The sequence below is a fragment of the Carlito syrichta genome, unplaced genomic scaffold (assembly GCF_000164805.1).
Source record: "Carlito syrichta isolate Samal-C Ts95f unplaced genomic scaffold, Tarsius_syrichta-2.0.1 Scaffold314096, whole genome shotgun sequence".
Classification (NCBI taxonomy): Eukaryota; Metazoa; Chordata; class Mammalia; order Primates; family Tarsiidae; genus Carlito; species Carlito syrichta.
The window spans coordinates 333965-357676 of NW_007258192.1; the positions used below are offsets into that span (position 1 = coordinate 333965).

Genomic DNA, 23712 nt, shown 5'->3' on the forward strand with positions numbered 1-23712 from the left:
TTCTCCCTTCTGGTGGGTCTGTGGGTCCGTCTGGGTGGGCTTGGGAAGGGGCGGGGAGAGGGTCTCTGTGGGCAGCTTGGACCCGGCAAACCTGCTTTGAAAATGGTCTTTTGAACAAAGGCCTGCTGGTGGCTGGTCAGACGGACAGACAGACAGATGCCCGGGCGTGAGCCCAGGGACCCGAGGGCAGGAAAGGACCGGAGGCGGCGAGAGGCCCTTTTCCCTGTCCTGTGCCAGCCTCCAGGCCCTTGGTCCCAGCCAGGCTTTTCCCAGAGAGCTCAAAGCAAGAAAGTAACCTTTAGGAGCAAAGAGAAATGCTTCTTTGTTTGGGTTTTCTTTTTTTTTTTTCTTTTAAGCCTCTTTTCACATCTGCAGTGGCTTTTTTTTTCTCTCTCTCTACTGGAGGTCAACGAGAAGGGCCGAGATGTCGTCCCAGGCAGCAGGGAACCAGACCTCGGCTGGGGCCGTGGATGACTACGCCAGCTGGTACATAGATGAGCCCCAGAGTGGCGAGGAGCTCCAGCCCGAGGGGTAAGTGAGGATCTGCGTGGGGTGTAGGTCGGCAGAGCAGGGGGTCAGGTTAGCAGTTGGGGTGGGGAACAGGTCCTGGGCCAGAGCTGCTAAGGCCAGTGGTGCCACTCACATGCTGTGTGACCCTGGGCAAGTCACAGCCTCTCTGGGCTTATATCTCTGCATCTCGAGAACTCCCCTAGCTCTCCTGTTAAGATGCTTGAGGTGGGGGACACAGGCCACGCTGGTCACCTAAAAAACACCTGTGTGATGTGTTTCAAATGCAGATTCCTGGGCCCCCTCCTTGCAGATTCTGTTCCAGCAGGTCAGGGGCGGCTCCCTGGGAGATTCCTGCTGTAGCCAGGATGAGGGAGCTGCTGAGGGCTGTGGGCCTGCCTCCTCCCAGGGGTTCCTGGTCGCTGTGGTGACCCTTTGGGGTGTGGCGTTTATGGGTGTCGGGTTCTCTGGGCAGGCTTTGGGGTGTGGCGGGGGAGGCATGCTCCCTTGCTGTCTTTGAATGGTCTCAGAGTCTGGGGAGATTTAAAAGGCCAGTTCTCTTTAGTAAGAGTGTTCAGGCCAGCTCGAGTGGAAGGGGGTTCCGGCCACGGCCTCTCCGCCCCCACCCAGCCCCTTGCTCCCTCTGCTTGGTCTGGGTTGCCTGGCGGAGGAGCTGGGCCTTTCTGTACCCCCTACCTGCTGCCAGGATGCCTTGCTGGTGGGGGACCCAGAGCCCAGGTCTCCCTGCCATTCCCGGCCTCGGGCCCCATCCCCTGCCTCCATGCCCCGTCTTGGGGTCTGGGGAACTGGAAAGGTGAGGCTGAGGGGTTGCTGAGCCAGATGTGCGCACATCTGTTCCCCATCAAAACCTGAAACCGGAGGAGGAAAAATCCTTGCGTGCTTCCCCGGGGGCCAGGACTGCAGCCTGGCTGGGCTTGGGTCACCCAGCAGGGACGGAGGCCCCACCCAGGCCTGGGGGAGGACTGGGCTGCTGACACCTGGAAGTCAGGCTGCTGTCACAGGGGTGCGCCCCCCACGCGTCCCCTGGCTGACCTTGAGAGCCTGTGGGCTCCCCTGTCCTGGCTGTGTCTTTGTGACTGGGAAGGGACCTAATGGAGAGGGGCCAGGAATCCTTGAGGACAGAGACCCTGGCTGAGGTTAAGGCCCTAATCTGAAGCTGTGTTCTTTGAAGTCCAAGGCCGGGCACTGGCCGGGAGCCATGTGGCTGTGGCCAGCCCTGTAACTGGGCATCTGGATGTGGTCTCAGATGTGGTCCTGCCAGGCGCAGGACAGGGCCCGAGGTGGGGGGGCCGGGGAATGCTGCCCCTGGTGTGGGCACTGATGAGGATCTACAGCTCCCTTCTCCCAGGACGGGGCCTGGCACCCTAAAAATGAGGAGGTGTGTTCGAATCTTCTTCCTTAGCAAACCACGTCGAGCGGCCTGCCCTCCCCTACCCCCAAAGGCGGGAGCAGGACTTAGGTCATGGGGAGCCCAGGGGAACTCCAGGGAGCTGAATTTGGGCTTGCCTCTCCCTGTGTGAGTCAGGCACCCTGGGGCCGGGGCGCACCAAAACCAGCGAGCCCCCGCATTGCCAGGCTGCCGTGGGGGGCTGGGCACTGGTGCTGGTGGATTTGGGCTGCAGGAATTTCCTGAAATCCAGGACGCGCCATGGTTTCCCAGGGCCTCCCAAGCCAGCTGTCATCTGGTCTAGCCTGGCCCTGGGCTGCAGTCAGCTCAAAGGCTTCCCTTACCCCAGCCACGCTGCCAGCACCTGCCACACTGCCTTTTCCTGTTGTTCTCTCTGCCCCAAGCTACTTCCTTCCCTGCCTAGAGAGATGCCAGCCTTTTTTGTTGTTGTTGTCCGGGTTTCACTCTGTCACCCAGGCTGGAGTACAGTGGCACCATCATTGCAGTCTCAACCTCCTGAGCTCAGTCTCCCAAGTAGCTGAGACTACAGGTGTGCACCACCACTTGTGGCTAATTTTTTGATTTTTTGTAGAGAGGAGGTCTCGCTATGTTGTCCAGGCTGGACTTGGACTCCTGTTCTCAAATGATCCTCCTGCCTCAGCCTCCCAAAGTCCTGGGATTGCAGGCGAGAGTCACTGCACCAGGTGCTAACTAGCTTTTAAATTCAAGTCAGCCACTGCTTCCTCTTTCCCGAAGTTTCTCTCCCTCCTCTGCATCCTTCAGCCCCTCTTGTGCCTGTCCTGGGATCTAGCTTACCACACTCCCCTCCATGAAGTGTCATCCTTCGTGTCTATGCCATCCTGCCTGTCCCATAGTACTCAACACTGGGCCACAAGCCACTGGCCAGACATTTATTTGCTCACGGAACAAACACTCTTGAGCTGAGTGTCAGATGGGAACTTCAGGCAGTACAGAAAGGGCCAGAGGTTCCCCCAGACAGGGCCCCGGAGGGCATCCCCGGGGGGCAGTGTAGTTCCTGGCTTGGGGGTAAGATCAAGCTACTCTAGGGCCAGGTGGCCCAGTCCCTCAGGGTGGAACAGGGCCTGGTCGCGTGACCGTGGACTGAGAGGGGCCGGGCAGGAGCCCTTGCCCCACCATACGCACTGGAGTGGGGGTCTCAAGGTGGGAAGCAGGAGTGCCAGACGATGGAACCTGACCCTGGTCTGGCACCCACTGTACCCCTGAGCCCAGTGCTGCCTGGGGAGAGGCCAGCCCTGCCCCTGGCAGCTGCACAGAACGGACCGTTCTGCCCTCCACTCCTAGGGCAGGCCCAAGTGGCTTCCCCTCTGGGATTTCCTGAGAGCGGGTGGGAGAGGCAGGACCGCCCAGGCCCCAGGGCCCCCAGGCTCACCCTGGAAGAGGAGGCTTTGCTTTGTGCACACAGCGGGGTGCCAGGCGGGTGGGCTGAGCCTTCTAGGCAGGCAAGGCTGGCTGCAGCTCAGGGCTCTGCCTAGGCCCTTGATCCTAGACCTCACCAACCTCGCCCACACTGCCGTCTTCCCCTGGCACTGCCGGGCCCAAGCTGGGCACACCTGGAGGTCTACTCTGTGCCGGGGACCCAGTCCTGCCACTCTCCCAGCTCCAACCCTGAGCTCAGGACTCCTGCCTGGTCCACTGTCTCTGCCACCTGACCCAGCTGGGGAAGTTGAGGCTTTCATTGTCCTGTCTCCTTGTCTCCACTGCGGGTCCTCCATCTGTGCTCAGCCGAAGGGAGAGAAGGCCCTCTGCCAGGCCTATGGAGCCTCTATGGAATCAGAAAAAGGGACCCCCATTTAGGCATATTCAGCTCGTGGGGAGCAGGGCTCGGTGAGTAGTGTGGCCTGGATCTCAGACCACATCCATTCTCTCGGCTGGGCATTCTTGTGCAGTGTGCAACCTGAACAGCTGTATGTGGAGGCTCTGAATGAGAGGAAAACAGGAAGCGGGTGGGCAGGGAAGACCATTCCAGTCACAGGCCAGTCTCGGATACCAGTGAGTGGAGGGAAAATCATATTACCAAACTCTTGACTGCTTTGCCCAGGTAAATGCTCAACCACAGTTCTGAGAAGAGGAGGTCTGTGAGGTCAGGCAGTCAGGAAGTCTTCTTGGAGGGGGAGAAAATGACGGGGGCCTTGAAAGATAGGGAGCACCCAGAGGAAGAACAGGGCTCCAGGCCGCACTGGCCTGCTCCGCCCCCCGGGAACCTCCTGTCTTCTTCAGTCCTGGGACCCTGGAGCTCGATGGGGCCGGCACACCACTGGGATTCAAGGGCCCTGGAACGACGCTGAGAAGGTGGCGCCGGGCAGACTGGTGTGGGAGAGATCAGAGGGCTGAGGGAGGTGGGGGGTGGAGCCTCTGTGTGAAAGGCCTTGAACTTCACAGGGGGCCTACCCAAGCCTGAGCCAGCCTTGTTTCCTCTGCAGGGCGGTGCCCTCCTGCCACCCCAGTGTGACACCCGGCCTGTACCACGCCTGCCTGGCCTCGCTGTCAGTGAGTCCAGCCCGAGCCCGGCCTGGCTTGCCACCTGCTGGGGCCTGGGTGTCCCTTGTGGGGCTGATGAAGGGGACCCTGGGAAGGGTGCCTGGGAGCTCTCCCAGGGCAGGGGCCCAAACAGGATGCAGGTGGCATCTGTCACCTCCCGACCAGTCCCCAAGATGCCGCAGGAGTATGCCCCGGGGGCAGAGGGTGTCCTGGGGCCCGGGTGGGCGCCCCAAGCCTCCATCTGTGGCTTTTCCAGATCCTTGTGCTGCTGCTGCTGGCCGTGCTGGAGAGGCGCCGCCGGCTCTGGCCCGACTGTGGGCACGGCAGGCCTGGCCTACCCAGGTGGGTGCCGGGGCCACTACCCCACCCTTGGGGCACATCCACCAACAGGCCCTGGGTGGGTGGGAGACTTGCTGAGTCCCTGAAAGCCAGCTGAGTCTCTGAAAGCCAGCTCTGGCCTCAGTGATGCCTCGCCTCTCTCATCTTGGACGCTTTCCTCACCCCCACCTGGATCTCCAGGGTTATTCAGAACTCCTGGGGGAGATGGGCGAGGGGAACATGTTCAGGCTCACCTGCTCCTGTTGTCCCAGACATGGGAGAAAGAGCCAACCCAGACCCCAGGAAAACCTGAGCCCTGCAGGACCCAGCTCCAGGCTATGCCTCCTCATGCAGCCCCGGGTGTGGGCTGACCACGACCACGCTGACACCACCTTGGCCTCTTTTCCCCTGGACCTGGTACTTAAAGGCAGCCTCAGGAGGGACTGGCCACTGCTCCTATGATGAGAATGTTCCCTGCGTCAGCAGTGCAAGCCCAGAGAGCCTGGGACAGGCATGACCCTGAGGAGCTGGGATGGGGCGGGCTCGTGTGGGGTGGCCTGAGGGTGAGTGAGCCCCAGTGCAGACAGCCTTGTGCCCCAGACCGGTCTGTGCACCGAGGTGGGCTCGGCTGTGCTGGTTTTTTTTTTTTTTTTTTTTGAGTTGGAGTCTCACTCTGTCACCCAGACTGGAGTGCAGTGGCCGCTCCCAGCCACCGCAGCCTTGACCTGCTGGGCTCCGGCGATCCTTCCGTCTCAGCCTTCTGAGTAGCCGGAACTACAGGCAGGCGCTACCACACCCGGCTATTGTGCTGGTTTTGCTGGAACCATCCTGGGGTCTCTGGTTGGCCCAGGAAAGAGTTGGCCCCGCCTGTGGGTGCTGAGGGGGCAGCAGGTTGGAGCTCTCGGAGCATACGCAGGCTGGCGCTCAGAGGCCGGGTCAGAGCCGAGTGCCCCAGCCCAGAGGGCAGTGCCTGGGACAGCCGTGCCCTCCGTCTGCCCTCTGCCCGGGTCCACACCCAGCCTGGGCGGCTGCCGTTGCACAAGGATGTTGTGACTGCTGAGCCCTCTGAAGGTCTGCCAGCCCAGACAGACAGGCCCATTGGCTGGAGGCAGCTGCTTCCTGGAGACCAGGGTGGGCGGACAGAGCCATGCTTGGGCTTGTTGCCACCACCGTGACTGTTGCCACAGGCCCAGAGCTTGCTTGTTAGATAGGAAGCACTCCCCAGATATCCATGGAAGGAAGAAGGGGGAAGAAGGGAGAGGGGGAAGGAGAAAGGGAGGAGGGAAGGAAGAAAGAGGGAGGGAAGGAGGGAAGGAAAGTGGAGAAAGGGGTCTCAGTTTTCCCATCTGGAAAGTGGGCCTGCCCCCACTTCTGCAGCCTGGGGATAGTGAGGGTGGGGGCTGAGTGACCCCGCCCTGCCTGCTTCTGCTCCAGCCCTGTGGATTTCCTGGCTGGGGACGGCCCCCGGGCCGCGCCTGCCGCTGTCTTCACGGCCCTCCTCAGCTCCCTGTGCCTGCTGCTCACTGAGGACCCGCTGCCCTTCCTGGCCCTCGCCTCATCCCCCAGCCCAGGTACTCTGGGGCTGGCTTGATGGGCTGGGGGAGGGTGGGGTCCCAGGCATTACGCTTGACTGGAGGGGGTGATGTTGCAAGAATAGCCTGGTGTTGGTGGCATGGCTGCTGTCCCGAGATGTGACCTCTTTGGATTGTCCAGTCTTCACAATGACTCTGCGAACTGTGGGTATTAGGCTCATTTTGCAGGGAAGGGAACTGAGATCGGAGAGGGGAGCCCTGATGCAGGAGCAGCCTGCGTTATTGGGTACTTACTCAGGCACTGTGCTAAGCACTGCACGTTCACCTTCTCATTCTGTCCTTGCTAATGTACTCTGATTATTTCCATTTTACAGATGGGAAAACTGAGACTCTAAGAGGTAACTTGCCCAAATCCCAAAGATTTGAACCCAGGGCTCTTGCCCACTGAACTCGCCAAGAGGCTTGGAAGCTGGAGACAGGAGAGAAGCCCCTGGGTGGGCTCGTCCGGTGCCACGCCCGGCCCTCTAGTGTGAGTCTCTGCCCATGTCGCCTTCCAGGGCCCTGGACAATGCTGGGTCTGCTGTACTGCGCTGCCCTCTACTACCCCCTGGCCGCCTGTGCCACGGCTGGCCACAGAGCTGCACACCTGCTCGGCAGTGCCCTGTCCTGGGCCCACTTCGGGGTCCAGGTCTGGCAGAGGGCAGAGTGTCCTCAGGCACCCAAGGTAACCGCTGACTCTCAATGGCCCTGAGGGCATGCAGGGTGGCCTGTTTGGGGCAACGGGCCTCCTTTGAGTTGTTTTTACCCTGGACTGCCCGGCCACCCTCCATTACACCTTTCAACACACTCTCACTCCAAGGTTGGCTTCTCTCTGGGTGGGCAGGGACAAGGTCAATCCAGGAGGGAAAGAGCCTGAAATCCCCTGGTTCAGGCTGGGGAGGGGTGGAGTGAAGAGGCAGGGTTGGGGGGTGGGTTCAGAGGCCTAGGAAGAGAATTCTAGAACCTCGGAACCTGGCTCATGGGCTGCTGGCAGGGGTGTGATGCAGCCTCGTCTAGAACCCAGAGAGCAGTGGTGTGGGCTTTGGAGCCAGACCACCTGAGTTTGTATCTGGTTTCATCGCTTTATTTACTCCCTCACTCATTCATTCAACAAACGTTTGAAGCACATACTCTGTAGCAGGGACATTTCCAGGCACTGATCTACAGCTGTGAACAAGACAAACAAGGCCCCTAACCTCCCAAGAGCTGTCATTCCAGAAGGGGAGACACAATAAAGTGATGCCAGATGGTATTAAGTGCCTTGAGGAAACAGTGTCACCTTTCTGAGACTCAGTTTCCTCACCTGTCAGTGGAGTGGAGGTGAAGATGAGGGGGTTGCTTTGAGGGGGGGACTTGGTGGCTCTTTCTTGCCACCCAGATCCTTGTACATCCTCAGTAATTAACACATGCTGAGCTGACCAATAAATGAATGAATACGTGGGAGACCCAACCCCAGGGACACCTCGTCCCTGGGAAGCAAGGCATGTGCTTCCTTGATGCCCAGGTCATAAACTATATGTAGACAAAATCAGGCATTTCTGCCAGCCACGGTGACTCCTGACTGTAATCCCAGCATTTTGGGAGGCTAAAGTGGGAGGACCACTTGGTCTCAGGAGTTTGAGACCAGCCTGGGCAATATAGTGAGACCTCGTCTCTACAAAAAAAAAAATTAGCTGGGTGTGGTGGTGCATGCCTGTAGTCCCAGCTATGCGGGAGGCTAAGGCAGAAGGATTGCCGGAACCCAGGAGGTCGAGGCTGTGGTGAGCTGTGATGGTGCCACTTTACTCCAGCCTGGGTGACACAGTGAGAACTTGACTCAAAAAGTAGGCACTTGTCTGATTTTCAGGGGCCTGTGTCCTAGCGCTCTGGGACCATAGGAATATAGGAACATGGAAAGTGGGTGTCCTCCACTTCAGGCCTCACTCTGACTCCCTGGGGTGGGCAGGAGGGGGTCATGTGACCTCCTCGTTTTGGCTCCTTCCAGGCCTGGGAATCCAGGAGCCTGGGAAAGGGATGAAGGGAGGTGGTAGCTTTGTGCTGGGTGCGGGTCAGGGGCTATAGAACCAGGGATCCCCAGACCATCCTTGGGGCCCAGTGTGAGGGGGAGGGGAAATGGGTTCTGGCTCTAGGTTGAGAGAAGAAGGCAGAAGGTGAGTCTGTCTGAACGTCTGTCTGTCCAGGTCTACAAGTACTACTCCCTGCTGGCCTCCTTGCCTCTCCTCCTAGGCCTTGGATTCCTGAGCCTCTGGTACCCGATGCAGCTGGTGAGGAGTTTCAGCCACAGGACAGGAGAAGGCTCCCAGGTAAAGGGGCAGGGCTGAGACGGGTGCCCACGCAGCCCCCAAGACCCCAGTTGCCCCATGCCTGTGGTTGCATATGTATGGCTATGCTTGTGTAGAGTCCAGCCCAGAACAGGTGCCAGAAAATGTTTGCAGAGCCACCGACTGACTGCCGAGTCCTCCCCACTCCCCCAGGCAAAGGCTGGGCTGTGTGAATACTAGGGACTCAACAAAGGAGAACTGAGTCAGAGGACAGGAAATTTGTTGTTCTGTCTGTGAAACACTGAGGATTCCACTGGAAAAATGAGACAGGCCCAGACCCAAGTGCCTAGTCAGAGTTCTGCACATGCTAAGGTCATCTGGGAAGTGCCCAGGGTAGAAGTACATCATGAATCAACTCTAGAGTGGATACAAGTGGATATTGGCAGCTAAAGGGGAGATCTGGGAAGCCTTCCTGGAAAAGGTTAACTTTAGCCAGGACAAGGAGGATCTGGAGTGGGTAGAAGAAAGGGAGATGGCATTGTAGGCATAGGAAAGAGCATGAGTAAAGGGGCAGAAATGGGTTCTGACTGTTTCATTTGTGTCTACGTTTACAGCACTGGGCAGGTCTTAGCCTGTAAAAGACACTCAGGAAGTCTTTTTAAGTTTTTGGGCAGATGGATGGATAGATGGATGGACAGACGGACGGATGGATGGATGAGTGGAGAGAGGGAAGGATGGATGAATGGATGAAAGGATGGATGGATGCTGGATGAGCGGAATGGTGGAAGGATGGGTGGAGGTTGGATGAATGGATGGATGGATGGAAAGATGGATGGAAGGAAGGACAGATGGATAAAAGGATGGATGGATGAAAAGATAGATGAATGGAAAGATGGATGGATGGAAGGAAGGATAGATGGCTGGATGGAAAGATAGATGGAAAGATGGATGGAAGGAAGGATGGATGGATGAATGGAAAGATGGATGGAAGGAAGAAAGATGGATGAAAGCGAGGAAGCATGGATCAATGGATGGGTGGAAAGATAGATAGATGGAAGGATGGGTGGAAGGAAGGATGAATGGATGGATAATAGGATGGATGGAATGGCTAGAGGGATGAACAGATGGATGGAAAGATGAAGAAAGGATAAGTGGATGGAACGAAGGATAGATGGATGAAAGAAGGGATGGGTGAGTGAATGGATGGATAGATAGACAGATAAATGGAAAAGAATGGAGAGGTGAGTGGATGGATGGATGGATAGATAGATGGGTGGATGGGTGGATGAATAGATGAATGGAAGGAAGGATAGATGGGTGGATGGGTGGATGAGTGGATGGATGGATGGGTAGATGAAGGAAGGACAGATGAATGAAAAAATGGATGAATGGGTGGATGAGTGGATGGATGGATGAAAGGATAGGTGGATGGATGGATGGAGAGATGGATGGATGGGTGGGTGGATGGAGAGATGGATGGATGGAGAGATGGGTAGAAAGGTAGACGAATGAAAGGATAGGTGGATGGATGGATGGATGGGTGCATGGTGAAGGGGTGGATGGTGGATGGGTGGAGGATGGAGAGATGGATGGAAAGATAGATGGATGGAAGAATAGGTGGATGGTGGATGGGTAGATGATGGATGGGCAGATAGTAGATGGGTAGATAGGTGGATGGGTGGATGAACGGATAGATGGATGGAAGGATGGGTGGATGGATAGATGGATGGAAGGAAGGGTAGATGGATAGATGGATGGAAGGATGGGTGGGTGGATGGATGAATGAGTGGATGGACAGAAGGGTGGATGAATGTGTGAACAGACGAATAGTTGAGTGGATAGGTGGATGGAAAGATGGATGGATGGATGAAAGGAAGGGCGGATGGAGAGAATGAATGGATTGGCAGATAGATGGAAGGACAGTTGGATGAATAGATGAATGGAAGGATAGGTGGATGGATGGATGGGAGAGAGAACTTTTAAGGATGCTGTGATTTTATTGAAAAGCTGTCTAAACACCTACCTGTGGCAGGCCCTGGGCTCGGTGCTGTGGATACAGAGGTCCCTGGCCTCTGTGCCCTCCCGGAACTCCTGGTGTTGGAGTTCGGGGGAGATGGATGCAGCTGCAGATACTTACAGCACAATGTGAAATGTGCAGCGGGTCCCTCCAAACAAGGTGGGAAGGGGCTGCAGGCAGGTCAAGTCACTTCTGGCGAGAGAGACGAGGAGAGCTCCACAGAGGCCCTCAGGGGAGGGGGCAGTCTCAAGACAGGCTGAGGGCATGGAGCCCAGAGGGCGTGGTTCTTCTTCAGGTGGGGCAGGTGGAGGTAAGGCTTAACAGAAGGCATCTGGACACTGAGAGAGCAGGGGTGGGCCCCTGGAGGCCTGCGGGGGAGAGAGGTGCTCCCAGGACAGTGTTGGTCACCAGGTGCTGCTCCTGTTTCAGGACTGGAGCTCAGCAAGAGGCTGGGACTGGGTTTTCCCATGAGGTCTCAGGGGGATGGAGAGAAGTGAGAAGAGGCCGGTGTTGGGGTTCCCAAGGGGCAGTTCTGGGTCCCCACGGGCCTGCTGACTCTTAGGCCCTGTGTGGTAGGCACTGGGCTTCTAGGCATTTGATGCCCACACTCATTGAGGAAGCCTCTCATCCCCTATGTTTACAGCCACCTGAAAGAGGGGAGCTCCCCTGGTGACACGCAGTAACTCAGGCACTCCCTGTACCCCGTCTTCCAGGACTTCCACTTCCAGGACATTGCTAGCCTTTCCGCCCCATCTCAAGAGGAATCAAATCCTCTTTGGACTTGGGTCAGAGAGGTTTAAACCTCCAAGGACCCCATCAAGCTTTGAGCTGCCCCACTCTTGTCCTGGATCCTGGGGTTGCCTTGGCAACAGACGACCCAGGGCAGGGGCTCACCTCATCTTCCCATGGGTCTCTGCCTCTGTGCGGGCAGCTTAAGGCCTGGAATGTGGCTTAGACAAATCTGACCACCCTTGTGATCTCCCTTGAGGAGTAGTAGGAGACCTGGGGGTGGGGAAGAGCTGACCTGGAATGACCCCTTTGGTGTCCTGGCCAGGGATGTGTGCCTATTGACATAGGCTCCCTCTTGCCCCAGTCTCGGCTAGCAGAAGCCAGGGAACTGGGAGGGAAGCAGTGATGAGATGGGACTGAGTAAAGCAGGAGAGAGTTGGAGCTAGATCTTAAGAACTTCCTGGCATTGAGGGTTCTTTGATAGGAGACTGACTCGTCTGGTATTCGTGGAAGAGAAAAGGGTGGGTTTAGAGGGATGGACCTCGTCCCCACAGGCCAGCCCTCTCCACTTATTACCACCACCATGGCCAAGCGGTGTCTTTTTTGAGTCAGAGTCTTACTCTGTTGCTCAGGCTGGAGTGCAGTGGCATGATCACGGCTCACCACAGCCTCGACCTCCTGGACTCAGGTGATCCTTTCACCTCAGTCTCCCAAGTAGCTGGGACGATAGTGTGTGCCACCACTCCTGGCTAATTTGTTTTAATTTTTTGTAGCAGCGAGGCTGGTCTCGAATCCTGGGTAATCCTTCTGCCTCGGCCTCCCAAAGTGCTGGGATGACAGGCTGAGCCACGAAGCCCAGCTGCCAAGAGGCTTTAAAGCAGCACCTATTGGGAGAAAACTCTAGTTCCCCGACTCAGACTGACGCTGGCTCCAGGCAGGTCCCACGGGCTTCTCTAGCGGTCTGTTTTCACAGGGCTGGCAGAGCAGGGAATCTGAGGAATACCTGAAAAGCGTCCTTCGCCGGAAGAAGCTGGACAACAGGTGAGATCCCGGGCACGCCCTCGGGGGCTGTGGGAGGACTCGTGAGCAGACATGCTTGGGGCAGAGCTGAGGGTGACTGGCCTCTGGGGCCTGCTCTGGGGCCAGGGCTTCTCCTGAGGGCCCCCTGCCTGCTGGGATCTTCCCGCAGCTCCCACACTTCCAAGCGAGGCTTCCTGTCCTGGGCCTGGATCTGCCTCAGACGCTGGGTCTACACTCCACCGCGAGGTAAGGGATTCGGAGCTGAGGCCATGAGTGACAGGGACTTCACCCTCCCTTCTACAGAGTGGCCTTGCAGAGGGCCGGCTCCTCTCCAGAATCCTCCTCATCAGGAGTGCCGAGGGGAAGACCCTGTCCTGGCCTGTTCCAGCGCCCTGTGATCCCCAGCGTTTCTCTGGGGCCCTTGGATCGGTAGGGTTCTCCTGGCCTGGGTGGCACTGCTCACCACACCCCTTCTTTTGGGAACTGCAGGATTCCGCCTCCCCTTGAAGCTGGTGCTTTCAGTCACTCTGACAGGGACAGCCATTTACCAGGTACGTCCTGTCCCCTGCAGTGCCATCTGCCTCCGGACCCCTGTCTTCAACCCCCCAGCCTGGAGCCATTCAAGCCCAACCCAGCTCTCCAGATGGCACACCACAGTCCTGGCCGGCTGCGTCTGGACATCTTGGGGAGACCTTCTCAGAAGGGCGGGGGTTAACTCTTGGGCTTTCACAGTGACTTGGAGCATGAGTTCTGGAGCCTACATAAACACAGATTTAAATTCTGGCTCCTGTGTGGCCTTGGACAAGTCATTCAACCTCTCTGACCCTGTTAGCTCATCTGTAAATAGAATTGTTTTCCTGTTTGAGTAGTTGGGAAGATTTAATGAGACAACATGTTTAACAAATCCCCCTAGCCCTCACCATACTTGAAAAAAAAAGGCAACCATTAAAATCCTGGGAAGGAGGGATGACTTTTCTCTATTTTACAGATGGGGAAATTGAGGTTCAAAGAGGTGAGTTTGGGCAAGTTCCTACACAGCTAGTTTCTCAGGATAGCTAAAAGCTAGATTTGTCTAACTTTAATACCTGTGCTCATTTGCTTTCTCCAACATGAAAAATTGGAAATTTTATATTCTGAAGTTTACATAGAGAGAGAGAGACGAGGAGGGGGAGGGGTAGGTACAGTCGCCCCAGTACCCAAGGGGGATTGGTTCCAAGACCCCCCCTAGATACCAAGTTCACAGATGCTCAAGACTCTGTTGTAAAATGACGTAGCATTTGCATATGATAGGCATGTCTTCTGTATACATCATTCACTCTAGATGACTTACGACACCTAGTACAATGTAAATGCTATGGGAAGAGTTGTTACACTGTGTTGTTTTTTATTTGTATTATTTTTTATTACTGTATTTTTTTTAAGAAGACAAGGTCTTACTCTGTCACCCAGGCTGGAGTGCTGTGGCGTGACCATAGCTCACTACAGCCTCCAACTCCTGAGGTGGGGCTCCCCTCCCACCTCAGCCTCCTGAGCAACTGGGATTGCAGGCATGCTGGGACCACCACGCCCAGCTAATTTTTGTAGATACATGGTCTTGCTAGTTGCCCAGGTCGAACTCCTGGCTTTAAGCAATCCTCCTGACTTGGCCTCCCAAATTGCTGGGAATATGGGTGTGAGCCATGGCGTCCAGTCTTGTTGTTTTGTATTGTGTTTTATTTTTTCCTGAAGATTTTGGATCTATGGCTGGTTGCACTGGTTGATTGTGGATGTGGAACCTACGAATATGGAGTCCCAATTGTATATAGTTGTGGTGCTTGGAAGCCTGTATCTGGCCTATCAGACCATAGTCTCATCTGTCTGTAATGTGCTGTGCAGTCATGAGGCCCTCCTCTAAGGGGCAGATAAGGACGCTCCCATGGACAGTGGTCCTGCCCCCAGAAGCCTCCCCCGTGAGCACAGAAAACACTTCTCCTGGAACTGGAGTGCCTGGTGTGAGCACAGCCAGACCCGGCGCCCTCACCAGGGGACTCTTCCAGGTAGCCCTACTGCTGTTGGTGGGTGTGGTGCCCACCATCCAGAAGGTGAGGGCAGGGGTCACCACGGACGTCTCCTACCTGCTGGCCGGCTTTGGAATCGTGCTCTCGGAGGACAGGCAGGAGGTGGTGGAGCTGGTGAAACACCATCTGTGGGCTCTGGAAGGTGAGACCTCCCTGGAACCCCGAGGGCCACAGTGGGGATGCAAGCCAGGAGACCCGAGCCTGGGTCCCCTCCTGCTGCAAACACCCCTGGGGCCCCTGGGCACGTTCCTTCCCCTCTCTGGGTCTCGGTTGCGGCATCTCCAAATGGGAGCTGTCGGAGCTTTCAGATTCAAGTGAAGTGTCCATGAAACCTGAAGGGACCCCCTTGGCAGCCCCTGCTCCCTCCCCAGGGTCTTTGGCCGACTCTCCAGGTATGGAGACAGGAAGGCCAGGACAAGTGAACTGAGGATGGGGAAGGAGAGGAGGCCAGGCTGGGGACAGTGGGCAGGATGTCTAAGCCCATCCTCACAGCGAGGGGTGGGCAGGGCATGTAATTTCTCTCCGAATCCCTGTTTTCTTGGGCCACCTCCTTTCTCCTTCCCTCCCCTGACAATGAGCCCCTGACCAGGGAACCATCCGGGCCTCCCTCCCCATCTGTGGTCTGATTCCTCCTGTAGCCACCTCCTGGACCTCCCAGCAGCCCTGCGGTGGGGACTAAGACATGGGGAGGGGTTTCCTGCAGCCTACCGGTCACCTCCAGGCCCTCCCAGGGGGACCGAGATGTGTCTCCACCTGACACATGGGGACGAGTTTGCCTGTGGCCATCTGGGCCAGGCTGTCTCTACCACGGAGACAAAACTTGGTGGGCAGGACTCTCGGGGCTGCACCCTCGGCTGGCCTGGGGACTCCGGGCTGGTATGGACTCCCTGATTTCTGAGGAGTAGCATGCAATGGTAGGAGCCTGGGCTCCTACCTGGGCTGGCGCGGCAGGTGAAGTCATGGCTGCTCTGCTGCTGATTCTGACCTTGACATCATCCTGTCCCACGCCTGGGCGTGCTGTGATGGAGATAGGTGGGGAGGCGGGCATAGGTGTGGGGCGACTGCCTCCTCTCCCCAGCCTCTACCTCCCTGAGTGCCTCTACTCCCACACTGGAGACTGTCCTGGAACTGAGGCCTATATTTGGGACAGGTGACGGGTTCCTGATGGGCTGAAAATGATGCCTCCAGGGAGAATTTCCACGGTAGCTGCAAGTTGGGTCACTGGCAGGAGAAGCCACGGTCCAGGATCAGCCCACGGTCATGCCCTGTAGTGCCCTGTCAGGTCGGCATCATAGGCCCCAGCTCACAAAGCAGGAAACTGAGGCTCAGAAGCTAGAGTGACAAGACCTGCTTCCACCTGACACTCATCATACCTCACACCTATCATTGCATGTCACTGTTTCCAAGCTCAAATGTCCCTGCTTTGGATCTTCTTGGACGCAGGGGCCAAACAGAGCAGGGTTTATGCTCCTCATATGCAGATGAGGACAACTGAGAACCAACAGGATTAGGGATATGCCCAAGGACCCTCAGCAGTTGGGGCTGACCTCAGCCTGTGGAGCTGCTGCCTTCCAAGCTCTGGGAGTCCCTCCTAGGGCTGCCCCCAGCCCTGGCCCCTACGCTGGGCATCCTTCACCCAGAAAGCTCAGGCTCTGAGTCAGGCAGACCAGTTGAAATCTCTGCTCCATGGCTTATGAGCCAAGTGACCTTGGGCAGTCCGCTTCACCTCTCCTAACCTCAACTTCCCCACCTGCAAAGTGGGTGCTGAAGCTCAAAACGCACCTTTGTCCTTGAGGCCTGCGATCAGGTGATCTGCCCCAAAGCAGGGCCAGGAAGGGGGCAGGGGCAGGATCTCAGAGGCGGCAAAGATCAGGAAGATTGTGTGGGTGCTGCCAGGTTTGGGGGGCACCCAAGTGTGGAACCAGTGGAGGTAGAGAGAGGCAGGAAGTCAAGGGTGGAGATTGAAGACCATGTCTGCAGCCTAGGTTTCTGGCCTTTCCCCGCCGTGTCCGCCTGTCCACGCACCAGCCAGGCCCAGAAGGAGGCCCCTCGCCTCCTGCAGTGCGCGACCTGGATGGCACCTTCACTGTAGCCAAACTGGCTCTGGGAGGGCCACACAGTGGAGTGCTTCCTCCCAGCCCTGCTCTTCAGCAACGCGCCCTCGAGGGCACTGGGCGAGGGAGCGAGGCAGGACACGGGGCTCTGTGGCAGTCATGCTCATCCAGTACTCACCTGGAAGATTCCCAAAGCTCAACTCCCACCCCAGACCTGCAGGGTGGGGACGGCATCTGGCTGAACGACCCTCCCCTTGCTGGGATACTGGTGCCAGTGAAGTCCACAGCGGGCTCTCAGGGAGTTCTGGCTGATTGATTGGTTTCGTTCCATTGCAGATGGGGATACCCCTCTCCATGTCCTGCCTTCGGGAAGCCCCCAGGGTAGCTCTCTCCACGTGGAGTCACCCGTGTCTCTGTCACAGAGCCCAGGCTGCGTCCCCCCTGCAGAAATTCTGATGGGACTAGTCTGGGTGCAGGCTGGGCTGTGGGGAGTTTGACAGCTCTGGGTGACCCCAAGGTTGCGGTCAGTGCCGAGACCCACATGGCTGCGTGAACAGGAATACAGGCACCGGGGACACTTCCCCGGACCGACTGACAGGGTTGGAGTACAGTGGAAATGCCTGGCAGGGAGAAGTCCTCTCTCAGCCTCCGTGCTGTCCCCTTCTGACCTCATGGGGTTGCTGTGTGGGTCAAGAGGGAGGCTGGGTGGGGGCGCAGGGTGGGAGGGCTATGGTCCTCGTCCTGATAATCTTAAATGCCCAGGCTTGTTCACAAGACACCATTCCACACACACTTGCTATGCACATGGCTGGGCTGGGGGCAAGGGAGGACAGACCACGCCTCAGGATGGGGAACACTGGCCTTCTCGCTCATTTTGATGGAGTCAGGCCACATGGCTGGGGACTTGCATCCTCTGGGCCCTGGACAAAGGCCACAAGCACCGGCGTGAAGGGTGCTGAGGGGCGCGAGTTACCCTAGAGACCTGGCAACACAGTGGCGGGCCAGGCAGTAGGTTCACCGGCTAATGGGGCCAGGGAGGGCCGGGCACCTTCCTGAAGGCCACGTGGCCTCACAGTGGTGGAGCTGGAAGCAGATGTAGGGCAAGGAGAGTCTCTTGGGGACACACACAGCAGTGGAAGCAGCAACGGCAGCGTCAGGGCCAGGTCTGCAGCCTGGGAGCTGGGCTGTCTCCATCATGGCCACCATGCATCACTGGGCAGGATGGGGTGGTTTGCACCCCCTGGGGGTTGGGAGGCTTTCAGTCTGCTCTCTCTCTCTACCCACCAGTGTGCTACATCTCGGCCTTGGTCCTGTCCTGCTCACTTACCTTCTTGGTCCTGATCCGCTCACTGGTGACACACAGGTGAGTAGCCGGCTGCGACTCACCCAGTGCAGAGGTGGGGAAGGGGTCAGCACCCTGTGGGCCTACAGCACCCCCAGCCACGAGGGCCTGTGGGGAGGTGCTGGGCTGGAGGCAGGAATGGCCTCTGCCGGCCCAGGAGGTTACCGGCCCCTCAGTTGGGGAAGGTGGGAGGGGCCTGCCAGTGTGAGTAACAGGGTACGACCTACTGGGGTGGCCTGTGTCCTCTGAGAAAAGGCCACCAGGTGGACTGGAGAGGGGAGAGAGGCAGGCTGGGAGCGGAAGAAGTGGCAGAGGGTGAAGAGCAGAGGCTGGGTGGACCTGACTTGTGAGAGTGTGGGCGAGGGCGGCCTGGTGGGCATCAGGCACTGGAGAGGCGGTAATGGGTGCCAAATACTGAGGCCCTTGCTTGCCCTTTTGTGTGAAGAATGAGGACCACTGAGAGATTCTAGGCATGGAGGGGACAGGGAGGGCACAGGGCGGTGGGAAGGTCAGACCCGGGCACTCACCAGTGCCAAAGAACTGGCTTCTGTGCCCTGTACATTCACTGGGCCTCAGAGTTCCTGCTCTGGCATTCCCCTTCTCGCCCCTGTAGGGCATCTTATCCTGGCATTCAAGGTCCCCAGGCCCTGCCTACCTGGCCTCAAGCCTTGGTGTCCCACCTGCGTGTCTCTCCCATTATCATCTACATTCCTGACTTGGCTCAGGTTGAGGCTTCTGCCTGGCTTTGTCTTCCTTATTTTAAGGGTAACCTTAGGGAATGGGTATCCTTACCTCTTCCAGGAGGCCCTCCCTGACCTCCCAGTTCGGATTAGTGGCATTTTCCAAGCTTCTCCAGCCTTGGGCTTCCCTGCTGATGGCCATGGGTTGTAATTAGACTGGGAGTTGAGCCAGAGGCTGGCCCAGAGGAGGAATTAGGGGGTGTGTGCTGCCCTCTGAGGTCCCTGCCTCCCTTGCGCCCACCCAGGGTCAATCTTCAAGCCCTTCACCGGGGGGCTGCCCTGGACTTGGGTCCCCCGCTCCGGAGCCCCCGACCCTCCCGCCAAGCCACATTCTGCTGGATGAGCTTCAGCGCCTACCAGACTGCCTTCACCTGCCTTGGTGAGTGCCCCTGTTCCCACAGCTGGCCTCGCTTGGCCTTCACCCCCTGCCCCCATGGAGAGAGAAGGAGCATTCAGCGGGGCTTGCCCAAATGCTGCCTGTGCTGGGTGGGCTCTGGGGCAGGAGCAAGATGAGGGACCCACCCTGCTGGCCTGCCCTCAGGAAACTCACGCTTGTTGGGTGTGAGGAGCCCTGGGGGAATGGATACCCATCACATGCAGACAAACCTTGGGTGCCGCCGGGTGTTGACATGAAGGGGGGACTCTAGACTGGAGGTGTCAGGTTTAAGGTGGCACATTCCTGCTCATGGAAGGAAGGGATGGGCCACCTAAAAAGGTCATGAGATCCTTGTCACTAGGAGTATGCAAGCACAGTTCCATGGACATGGCAAAGGAGGTCCAGCCCTGAGAGTTGGACTAGACAACTTGTTTTCTCTCCCTCTCTCTTTTTTTTTTTGAGTTGGAGTCTCACTCTGTTGCCCAGGCTAGAGTACAGTGGCATGCTCACGGCCACTACAGTCACAACCTGCTGGGCTCAGGTGATCCTTCCCCATCAGCCTTCCAAGTAGCTGAAACTACAGGCGCACACCCCACGCCCAGTTAATTTTTTGGTTTATTGTAGAGACGAGGTTTTGCCAGGTTGCCCAGACTGGTCTCGAACCCCTGGACTCAGGCAATCCTCCCTCTCACTTTCGCCTCCCAAAGTGCTGGGATTATAGGCATGGCCACAGCACCCAGCTGGACTAGACAACTTTCAAGGACACCCCTGCCTCAGTCCCAAGTTTCTGATCCTTCCCCTGGAAAACACTTTGAACCGTGTGGGGCTGGGCTGATGTTGCGAATCTGAGGGGAGCTCGGTTTCTCTTCCTTCAGTTCCCTCCGCTCTCACCTCCCTGGGGGAGGAGAAGGGTGGCAAGGGTGGAGGAATTACTGGGGCTAAAGTCATCATGTCTTGTCCTGGTGGGCCTGAGGCACTTCTAAGTCCTTTTGAACACATGATTCCATGCCATCTATTGGCCAGATTATTTCAAAAGACAACCCTTAGATACCTGCTGTATGCCAGGCCCTGACTCATAGGAATACAGACATTTGTTTAGTATGGGGTCTTGTCCCTAAGAACTCAGGAGCAGTTGGGGGAGAATAACACTGGCAAAGCACTTTGTTGTTTTCAAAGAGTTACCACACAGTCTCACGAGAGGCTTGCCACAGCCTTCCAAGGTAGGACCACTATGCCCATCTTACAGAAGAAGAAACCGAGGCTCAGAGAGGTAGCATACATTACTCAGCGTGACACAGGTAGTGGCAGAGCAGAGATCTGAAACCAGGTCTGTCCAATTCCAAAGCTCTTGAATTCCCAGGGCGGCAGGGGTGGCTCCCATCAAGCCAGGCGTCTGTCCCCTTGCCACTCCCGCCCTTGCAGGCCTCCTGGTGCAGCAAGTCATCTTCTTCCTGGGGACCACAACCCTGGCCTTCCTGGTGCTGGTGCCTATGCTTCACGGCAGGAACCTCTGGCTCCTGCACTCCCTGGAGTCCTCGTGGTGAGTGAGGCCGGGAACGGAGGGCTCTGGGGCCCCTTCCCAGAGGACCCCGACAGTGACCGTCTCCCCACCCCACCCGCAGGCCCTTCTGGCTGACCTTGGCTCTGGCTGTGATCCTGCAGAACATGGCAGCCCACTGGGTCTTCCTGGAGACTCATGATGGACACCCAGAGCTGACCAACCGGTGAGGAGGCCTCTGGGCCTGTGGCTCCCTACGGCTCTCAGTCTGCTGTTTTGTGTCCTCTCACCACTGCTGTCTCTCCCCTTTCTCTAACAGCAAGCCCAGCAGAGAGTAGAAAGAGTTTGTCTTACCCACAGAGGAAAGGAACAATGGCCCAGCCTGATCCAAAATACCTTTCTCTATACCTGTCACGGCGTCAGAAGGCCCTTGTAAGCCTTCTGCGCTCTGGGACTTGGCACTGCTCTCCTGGTTCTCCAGCCCCTCCCTTTGGGGGAAGGAGGATCAGTGTCAGGCAGGGCTGTGGGAGAAGCTCTGCCCCAGGAGGGATTTGGAGTTAGTGGTCAGGGGACCCAGAGGAGGCAGGTGGGAGACTTCAGGGTCATAGAAAGCCCCAGGTGGACCTGGACTTGAACCCCAACTCTGCCACTGAGCAGCTTCCCAGCCTTGGCCAGGCCACCCAAATCTCTCTGTGCCTCAGTTTCCCATCTATAGAGGGGGTAACCCTGCCTTCCCCTAGGGTGATGAGTTGAAAGAGAGAGGGCTTGACACAGGTTGGCACCTGCAATAGATGGTAGATAATCAATGCACAGAGCTCTGGGGAGGGTTCTGAAGCAACTGCCTCAGCTTCCTCCTGTCCCCCCCCAGGCGGGTGCTGTACGCGGCCACTTTTCTCCTCTTCCCCCTCAACGTGCTGGTGGGCGGAGTCGCGGCTGTCTGGAGAGTGCTCCTCTCTGCCCTCTACAACACTGTCCACCTGGGCCAGATGGATCTCAGCCTACTGCCCCAGAGGGCAGCCACGCTGGACCCTGGTAGGTCACGGCGCAGGGCCAGGGGCTGGAGGGATGATGGGGCTGATCAAGTGGCGAGGTCTTCCCGCCTTGTCCCTGTGCCAGTAAGCTTACGAGGATGTCTGCAGCATCACGGACTGTGTGTGTGTATGTGTGTGTGTGTGTTCGTGTGTTCATATCACAGACACAAGGACGTGTGTGACCGCATGTGACTGGAGCAGCTCTGCGGGGAGTGCGGCTCTGTGTCGTGTGCAGTGGGTTCGGCGTGTTCTGACAGGTCCTATGTGCCCGTGTGTGGAGTATGTGACATACTGTGTGTCTGTGTGCTTGGTTGGATGCAGGTGCACGCATACTCCCTGTGCGTGTTATGGGGTGTCCAGGTACCTCCAGCAGCTGGTGGTCCCTCCTCCCCTAGCGCTGCCATCCTTCCACCCCTCAGGCTACCGCACATACCGAAACTTCCTAAAGATCGAGGTCAGCCAGTCACACCCTGCTGTGATGGCCTTCTGTACCCTGCTTCTGAGACCTCGGAGCCCCCGACCCCGGACCCCAGTGGACTTCCAGAACAGCCTCAGACCAGGGGAGGAAGAAGAAGGTGCGCCCTCCCCGGAGAGTGGGGGGGATCGAGCCTACACAGCACTCAGAGTGGGCGCCAGGAGGACCTCCCCGCCTTGGGTGCTTCACAGCCTCCCGGTCCTGCTTTGGTGATTTTTTTCATGAACGAGCACACACAGGTACACGCCAGTGTGTGCACGCAGAGGAAGGACCGGCCGCCTGGCTAAGGGGCTCTGTCCTGCCCACCACCACTCCAGGCTGCCCCACCCCCACCTCTCCCTCAGGGCAGGGAGTGTGGCCCCTCCTTCCTTATTGCCCAGAAGTGTGTGTGTGGGGGGCACTAACCCAGTTTCCAGCCCCTCCACAGCATCCCCCCCCCACACTCTATCTGCAGCCTGTTACCTGCAGGGTGACATCCTAAGCCTTCATAGACGCCCCACACCCCACTCCAAGCTGGCACCTGGAACCCCAGGCTTCTCACCCTCACTGTGCATGAGATTGTTGAACTCTCTGCTCATGTCTAGGGGGCAGCAAGGCTTGGATGGGTGATCATTGAGTGACTCACAGATGGTCTCTCCCTTTCAGGGATGCAGCTGCTGCAGACAAAGGACCTCATGGCCAAGGGGGCAGGGTCCAGGGCCAGACGCAGCAGGGTCCGCTGGGGTCTGGCCTACACACTGCTGTACAACCCAGCCCTGCAGGCCTCCCGGAAGGTGGCCCTGGCAGGCACTCGGGCCAACGGCACCCAGCCCTGAGTGCGGGGGATGGTCAACCCACCTACCCTTCTGTGCTGAGGCACGGTCCCACCCACCATCCTATGCTCTCTCAACCCTCCTGGTATCACTCCGCCACGGCAGCCTCTGCCCTGAGCACCAGCTGACCCTGCTGGTCCCCAGGATGGTCGTGGTGGGGTGGAGGTTTCTCTGCACTATGAGCTTCAGGGGACTCTGCTCCTTCCCCTTGGCCAGGGGCTCTGGAGAAGGCAACTGGCCAGTTAGGCCCCTGGTCCAGGGCCCAATGGAGCCAGGGTGGCCACATCCAGACTGTGCCCCACTCACCTCTGCCACCAGCCTGGCAGGGGTTTCCAAGGCCTTCTCTGGAACCAGTCCAGCCCCACCTCGACCTTGGCCTGTCCCCTGCTTCCCTGTCCTCTCTGGGAGTGGCTGGAAGGTTCCTGGGCCCCCGGCCAGCAAGGCAGCCCAAGTCATGACTCAACCAGGCCCCACACCGAGCTGCCCACACTTGAAAGCCAGATATTTTTGTAGTTTTTATGCCTTTTGCTATTATGAAAGAGGTTAGTGTGTCCCCCGTAATAAACTTGTCCCTGAGAAACGGTCCTTCTTATGGGGGAATGTGTCAGGGAAACCTCGCCCACACTACCGGTAAATCCACACTGTATGGTAATGGGGTCGGGTGGGCTTGGGGTGTTCTGGGCACATGCTGAGCTGGGCACTGGCTGGAGGGCAGAGAGGACCCAGAGCTGCATCCTGGTGGTGAAGAGACAGGGTCCCTGTGATGCGCCCTGGGCAGTGTGGATGTTGACTTTGGAAGTAGAACTTATTCCAGGACTTGGAGGATGGGCAGGACCTGGAGAGGAGAGATGTCAGGAGTGACCGGGAAGCAGTAGGGATCGTGGGGTAGGGGCACTGCACTGGGGGACCTGAGGGGCTGTCCTAATGCCAGTAGACTGAGTGTGTGGAGGGGAAAGCGTTGGGAACAGAGGGGGGT

At 57.7% G+C, this 23712-nt stretch overlaps 1 protein-coding gene across 3 annotated transcripts; it reads left to right on the forward strand.

The window, feature by feature from the left end:
• The first annotated feature begins 247 nt into the window (after positions 1-247).
• STRA6 (stimulated by retinoic acid 6) lies at positions 248-22739 on the forward strand. Of its 3 annotated transcripts, none has more exons than XM_008071030.1 (19): positions 248-291; positions 415-531; positions 4378-4444; positions 4692-4777; positions 6188-6324; positions 6660-6683; positions 6843-7009; positions 8505-8627; positions 12305-12372; positions 12521-12597; positions 12841-12902; positions 14388-14550; positions 17750-17825; positions 18790-18923; positions 20343-20460; positions 20543-20644; positions 21287-21450; positions 21869-22024; positions 22570-22739. In XM_008071030.1, exons 2-19 carry the CDS (start codon positions 425-427, stop codon positions 22737-22739), a joined length of 2001 nt encoding a protein of 666 aa, XP_008069221.1. In that variant the 5' UTR covers positions 248-291; positions 415-424. The 3 variants fall into 3 exon arrangements, with proteins under 3 accessions (XP_008069221.1, XP_008069222.1, XP_008069220.1); XM_008071031.1 differs by having other exon boundaries at positions 418-531; XM_008071029.2 differs by lacking the exon at positions 248-291 and having other exon boundaries at positions 418-531; positions 4692-4778; positions 6216-6324.
• Positions 22740-23712: the final 973 nt, after the last annotated feature.

Bases quoted from the DNA above. Each gene is read 5' to 3' on its own strand.
- STRA6 (XM_008071030.1), top strand. From the start codon at position 425: ATGTCGTCCCAGGCAGCAGGGAACCAGACCTCGGCTGGGGCCGTGGAT. The intron at 532-4,377 runs GTAAGTGAGGAT...TTTCCTCTGCAG, and splicing joins GAGGAGCTCCAGCCCGAGGG to GGCGGTGCCCTCCTGCCACC. The intron at 22,025-22,569 runs GTGCGCCCTCCC...TCTCCCTTTCAG, and splicing joins ACCAGGGGAGGAAGAAGAAG to GGATGCAGCTGCTGCAGACA.